This window comes from Humulus lupulus, chromosome 2, assembly GCF_963169125.1.
Source record: "Humulus lupulus chromosome 2, drHumLupu1.1, whole genome shotgun sequence".
Taxonomy (NCBI): Eukaryota; Viridiplantae; Streptophyta; class Magnoliopsida; order Rosales; family Cannabaceae; genus Humulus; species Humulus lupulus.
In genome coordinates this window covers 223,562,396-223,569,271 of record NC_084794.1, presented here as the reverse complement: position 1 = coordinate 223,569,271, position 6,876 = coordinate 223,562,396, and the positions used below count along the sequence as shown (strand labels likewise).

General features: G+C 34.7%; 1 protein-coding gene across 1 annotated transcript; it reads left to right on the top strand.

Annotated features, from left to right (window-relative positions):
* Positions 1 to 729: 729 nt before the first annotated feature.
* On the top strand, positions 730 to 6,037 carry LOC133818997 (MACPF domain-containing protein At1g14780-like). The gene is made up of 7 exons (XM_062252140.1): positions 730 to 1,267; positions 1,881 to 2,119; positions 2,859 to 3,060; positions 3,137 to 3,214; positions 3,301 to 3,484; positions 3,699 to 3,865; positions 5,083 to 6,037. The coding sequence occupies exons 1-7, from the start codon at positions 956 to 958 to the stop codon at positions 5,785 to 5,787; spliced, it is 1,887 nt and encodes a 628-aa protein (XP_062108124.1). The 5' UTR covers positions 730 to 955; the 3' UTR covers positions 5,788 to 6,037.
* The last annotated feature ends 839 nt before the right edge of the window (positions 6,038 to 6,876 follow it).

Genomic DNA, 6,876 nt, shown 5'->3' with positions numbered 1-6,876 from the left:
TTGTCATTGAATCTGATAGCCTAATCCTTATAAAAGCTATTAAGAAGAGATCTTTGGCATTCTCTTATTTAGGCTGTATTGTTAGTGATATTCTTGCTCATTGTAATGATTTAATTTGTATTTCTTTCCAACACTGCCCCAAAGTTGCCAATAGTTTAGGCCATGCTTTGGCAAAATTGGCAGTGAATATGGAAGAACACTATGTATAGTGGCCTGACTATCCAACTTGTATTATGTCTGCAATTCAAGCAGATGCCATTGATCAATGACAACCCCTTGAAGGGTTTCGATGAGTCCAAGGTTTCTTTAAAAAATAAAAATCGGTATCATTCTATTCTAGGAAGAGAACAAATTAAAGAGATAAGCTTCTTTTTGAGACCGCAGAATACAGGGTATAAAGAAAGACGGTAGTAGGTAAGAGGGTAGTGTAAATTAGGTAATGAATCAAAAGAAGCAATAGTTTGACTTTGACTTTGAGAATGGAAAAGAAAGATCTATAGAGAGAGAGAATTAAAGAATTAGAGGAGAGAGAGAGAGCATCCATTTTAGCTTTGTTCGGCTCTCACAGTCAATAGTCAACATCACGTGGTCCATTTCTCTCTCATTCATTTGTCTTTATTACTCCCTGAAAAAAAAAATACACACCACGTCATCACCATGCCTCTCTATCTGACCGACTACCCCCTTCTTCTTTTTTTCCTTCTTCATTTGCTTTTTTAGATTTTACTACTCTTATACGTAAGAAGCTACAAAATTCAACTCTTATCGGTTTTGTTTTAAGCTTTCGTCAAACATCTTCCTTGCGTATAAGTATACTCATCTACCATGTTTGATTCCATCTTTGACTCGCCTTCATTCTCGCCTGGATTCTGCTTCTCCTTATTCTTCCACCTTCGGAGAGACTTTTTGTGCATGGGTTAAGTTTTTTACTCTCTCAAGAAGTTTTTCGTTTGGGATGGGAATGGAGGAGGAGTCGACTGAGGTGGCGCCGTCTATGGATGTGAAGAAGGAAAAACCGGTTGGTTTGAGAGCGTTAGAAGCTTTGGGAAAAGGGTTTGATCTCAGTAGTGATTTCAGGTTAAAATTCGCAAAAGGGTTGAGTGGAAATGGAAGTGGAAGGTTGGTGTTGCTCGATGAGGCTAACAAAAGGGATGTTTTGATACCTGGTAGTGGTGGAGGGCTCACGATTCCCGGAGTTTCGGAGGATATTCGATGTGATAAGGGAGATCGAATTCGGTTCAAATCGGATATTCTCGAGTTCAATCAAGTAAGAGTTTTTCTTTTATTATTAATAAAAAAGATAAAAAAAAAAGTTTATCTGTATAAATTTCTCAGTGGTTGACTTGATTAGGTTAAATTTTAGCTGGGTTTGAATTCTTATGAATGAAAGTGACTAATTTGAGTCCAAATAATGAAGAGACTTATGCTTTGAAGCTCAAAATCATGAATTTTTATGCAATCAAGAAACTTTAAGATTTTATAATAATTGAAAATTTTAGGTAATTGAAAGAAATGAGTGACAAAAACTGTCACTCATGTCCATAGGGGAATTATGATACATATTACTTAGATATAAAACCTTTTATACTTTTTTTTTAACACAGCTCTGCACTGACTGGCTCTATAATTCATAAAGATCATTTTTTATTTGGGAATTTGATAAAATCACAATGAATTTACTGTAAGTTAGATTTGGACTTTAGATTATACCAAAAGGAATAAAGGCTAGAGTTTAGCAGGTATGAAATTATTATTTGTAATCTAGTTGTATGAATTAGATTGGTGCTGAGTGAATTTACCTTATTTTTTCTGTGCTTATTCAGATAATGGAGTTATAATAAATTATATATATATGCATATATGACGTTCTTTCTCTGCAGATGTCTGAATTACTTAATCAGAGATCTTCAATTCAAGGAAAAGTCCCTTCAGGCTATCTTAATGCTATATTTGAATTAAGTGGAGATTGGTATCATGATGTTGCAGACACCAAGAGTCTTGCTTTTGATGGCTACTTCATCTCATTGTACAACTTGCATCTTACAGCGTCTCCATTAGTTCTGCATGACGAAGTAAAAAAGTCTGTTCCACCTCGTTGGGATCCAGCTGCATTGTCTAGGTATTCTTTTACTATTTTTCTTGGCCCTTTAGACAATAATAACCATTTTGTCAAACGCATAAAATGATAAATAAGTAAACGTTTTTGAAGTTGGAGGGTTCTACTGGCTTATTTAACAGTCCTGTCATGGCATATGTTCCTATTTTTAAATGAACTCTTAGGCAGCTTATTGCAACTAGCATACAGCCCTTTTATATTGCTGAGAGAAACAAGAGAATACAGTCTCTCTCTGGCAAATCTGTGAGGAACTTCTGCCTCTCCGAAGCAGTTTCACCACATGTTTCTCAATCCAAAACCCTACTATATAAGCAATTTCTGCAATATTTGAACTTTTCAAGCATCAGTCTTCGTTTTAATTTCCTCCCAAGTTCTTGCAGTAGTGAAATTACTACATTAGTTATGGCCTTCTATTATTGTAAGGGAAATTATATATGGTAACTCTTCCTTGGTTTATTATCTTCAACCTTAACATATTCCCACTCAATTTATTGAATTTAATTCCACATAGTAGTTTAATTTAAGTCTCTTCATGTGACTGTATAGTTTATATAAACATAACCAATAAAAATGGAAAGAATAGATAAATAGATACAATCTGGACAGGGTATAATTAGACCATCATGTTTTGATTTTGCATGGTTCTTTCTTGTGGAAAAGAATTTTAAGGTACTTTTAACTAAGCATTCTTTCATACATTATGTGGGGTGTGGCTATGATACTAATCAAATTTATTAGGCAGGTTTATCAAGTCATATGGGACACATATAATAGTAGGGATGGCTGTTGGAGGTCAAGACTTAGTTTGTGTTAGACAGAAGTCTTCATCACCAATTCCTCCGGCTGATCTAAGAGGACACCTGGAGGATCTGGGAGACATTCTTTTCTCAGACAGCAGAAGCCCTTCCCTACTGCAGAGAAAAACAGGAGATGGAAAATACAAAGTAATGATGCTTTAATACTTTTATTATTATTGTATTCATGTACTCATTAACTGATGAGCTGAATTCATTTCTGTAGGTTCCTGAAGTGTTCGGTCGTATACTGCAGTCAAACACAATGCAGCTGACCACTATTTCAGAAACATCAAGCAAGGATGTAAGCAAAAATCCTAAGAACAGTGATATAAAGAACAAGATTTATGTTCTATTTGAACTATTGTTCTAACTTTTCTATTATCACAGGGTCTCACTGTCACTTGTTCAAAAAGAGGAGGGGATGTGTTCCTGCACAGTCACTCCAATTGGCTTCAAACTGTGGCTGCTAAACCTGAAGCTATTCATTTTAAGTTCGTACCTATTATTTCCCTTCTTACTGGCGTTTCAGGCAGTGGCTATCTTAGTCATGCTATCAATCTGTATTTACGCTGTAAGTGTTTACTTCCTAATAACAGTACTGTGGTTATTGACTTTGAGAGTATAAGTGTCCCTTAGTGTAGGCATTGATTAACCTTGGCCTGCCCATGTATAATTCTGCTTAAATTGCAATTTTCGTTATCCTCTTCATATAAATAACTGTCAAAATATTCTTGGATGTTGTTTTTGTAGTATCAAATTGTACTTATTCATGATTATCTTTTCAGACAAGCCTGCTCTAGAGGATTTACAGTACTTCTTGGAGTTTCAAGTTCCAAGGCAATGGGCACCTATGTTTTGCGAGCTGCCTCTCCGACATCAAAGAAGAAAGCCTGTTTGCCCATCCTTACAATTTAGTTTCTTTGGTCCAAAAATCAATGTTGGCTGTACTCAGGTTACTCTCTCTCTCTCTGTGTGTGACATGTTCATGTGCACAGATATATTCTCTGCGTGACCCATGCGCATATATGTGTTTCATAGCCACTCTGTGACAGATGTGCACACTGCACACTTATTAAACAATGTGTTATCTTTGATCTCTTTCTCTCATTTATCTATACTTTCTACTTTTTCTGTGGCTCTACTCAATTAACACATTCATTCATAAATGTTTTCTTCATTCTGCAATTCCCATCAAAGAAACAAAACAAATTTAGTTTGGAAAGAACGTATATGCTATTGCTATTGAGTTCGTTGGAAAATTGGCACAAGTACTCGGACATTAACTTATAACTGAAACTCTTTAAAGTAAAGTTCTAACGTTGTGGCTAGACTGCTGGATATTACAATTTAAACTAGTCAGCATTCATTTAAGATGAAAAAGAAAAAGAAGAAAAGGTATTTGGCATCCATATGTCCATCAACTTGGGTGCTCCAAGATCCTGAGTTCTTTGAGATCACTACTTGTAGTTAGATTGTTGTACTTGTACCCCAGTGAAGGTCACTGACTTTCTGGATTGTCCACCCTGCCATTATCTCTTAAGTGACTTCTTATTCAATTTTTCTTGCTTATTTATGCTTCCTTCTTTTCTTTGTTTTTTTTTTGTCCCTTGTTTATATATTCCTTTTCCTTTGGTACGATCTTCTCTAAATGGTGTTACTTCATTTTTTTTATGGGAATATATTCATTTGGTACTCTGTATTTATACAAAATATAGCTTTGGTATCATATGTTCTCGATAATGATCATCAGGAACTCTGTAATTTGAAAATTGGTATAAAATCGTATCTTAAGCTCAAATTTGGTCAGAAATTACAGGGTACCAAATGGGTATATTCCCATGAATAACAAGAACCATTTTATATCAATTTTTAAATTACAAGGTACCTAATGACTACTATCGAGAAAGTATTATTTTATACCGATTTTTAAATTACAAGGTACCCGATGATCATTATCGAGAACATAGAGTATCAAAGCTTTTTTTTTTAAATATAAGGTACCAAATGAGTACGTTTCCTTATTTTATTTAAAAAAGCCTTGTTTTCTTCTGTAATTGTTGCTGTTGTATTATAACTGCTTCAGATATTTTTTCCACCTTGAGTGTAACAGCATGGAAATCTAAGTGTTCACTATGGCACACTCATATGTTCCTACTTTTGCCATTTTAGGTTTCAACTGATAAGAAACCAGTTGTCGGTTTGCGTTTGTACCTGGAAGGGAAAAAATGCAATCAGTTAGCACTTCATGTACAGCATCTCTCAAGCCTTCCGAATACAATGAACATTGCATTGGCTAACAGCAGCAAAAGCAGTCCATGCCGGTGGCGAGGCTCTGATGACTATGAATGTAGTGACCAGTTCTTGGAACCAATCAGATGGAAGAAATATTCAAATATATGCACATCAGTGGTTAAACATGATCCAAACTGGTTGAAGGGAGAGTCTAGTGGAGTGTATATTGTGACTGGAGCACAGTTAATTAGTAAAGGGAAGTGGCCTAAGACCATACTTCACCTCCGTTTACTCTTTACCCATTTATCCAATTGTTCCATTCGAAAGACGGAGTGGTCTGCAGCACCAGAAACTTCTCACAAATCAAATTTTCTCACTAATTTGAGCACAACATTTACATTTACTCAGAAAACAGCTACTGCTGATCATCAAAGACAGGCGCAGGCTGTACTTAACTCTGGTGTTTATCCAGATGGACCCCCCTCTCGATCTGCAAAGCTGCTTAGATTTGTTGAGACGGCTGAGGTGGTGCGAGGACCGCATGATGTTCCGGGGCATTGGTTGGTAACTTCTGCTAAGTTAGTAAAAGATGGAGGTAAAATCGGTTTGCATGTAAAGTTTGCATTATTAGATTACTTTTGATTGTGTAAATAAATGAAGAATGAGGTTAATAGATCTTCTGCTATATTTATATATGTGATATGTTGATTGCATTGTTGTTGTTACTCACATAAATGTGTAAAACTGTTACGCCATAGTTTTGTACATTGAGAGTTTTCATACCTTAGTATGAATTTTGCTTGGTTGACGACAATGACGTCCACTGTTCATTTTTACTGACACCAAATTTTTTCGTTTAAAGCTCCACAAATTGTGAGAGAGTACTTTTATATTTACTGCATTTTTTGCACTGAAGCAATATGATTTCATGTAGAATTGTTATGCTAATACTTACGTGATGTTTTTGTATAAATTAGTTTTAAAACATGTCCACGATGTTGCGCTGTTTAGCCCCTCTTTCATCACAATCACTTGTATATTTTGTGATGTCATATTAATTATTTGTACTATATTGAATGTTAACATTTTACAAAATAAAAAGCACAATTACAATTTCAAGTAATATTAAGTTTAAAAGTGATTAGGAGAGCAAGTGGAGAGGATAAGTGAGAAGAAAGAAAATAACCATGAGAGATATGAGAGAAAAATATAAATATGAGGAAAAAGAAAAGAAGTATTATGATATGATATATAAATAAAATTATGCAATATGACATAATACAATAAATCTTTTTGGTATTAAATAATGCAATTTGTATTAAAAATAATTGGGCTCTCTTAAAGCAGCTTGTTTGTTTCCCTGTCAAAGGAATGCATCCAGCCACCTATTACAATACAAAGGCATTACCAAATATTACGAATTTCTTATATGATGCACCAAACATACTAGCATGGACACTTTCTCCAATGGGATTGGTTTCGATCTATAAGCATTCATATAATATTTTGTTGTTCTTGAAGCACTAACAGTTGACAACAAAGAAAAAGTTTTTGAGACCTTGTAAGTATCATGATATAGAGAAATAAAAGTATAGTTCGCTTTATTATTTGTTTAAAATAAAACACAATGAAATACAGTCTCAGCACCATATTATATATATATATATATATATATATATATACTTCTACCATTGGGGATATTTGTTTTGTCCCCATAGAACCGGGACATTT

Excerpts from the sequence above, each read along its gene's own strand:
- LOC133818997 (XM_062252140.1), top strand. The coding sequence starts at position 956 with ATGGGAATGGAGGAGGAGTCGACTGAGGTGGCGCCGTCTATGGATGTG. Across the intron at positions 2,120-2,858 it reads GATCCAGCTGCATTGTCTAG|GTTTATCAAGTCATATGGGA; the intron begins GTATTCTTTTAC and ends TTTATTAGGCAG. Across the intron at positions 3,061-3,136 it reads CAGGAGATGGAAAATACAAA|GTTCCTGAAGTGTTCGGTCG; the intron begins GTAATGATGCTT and ends TCATTTCTGTAG.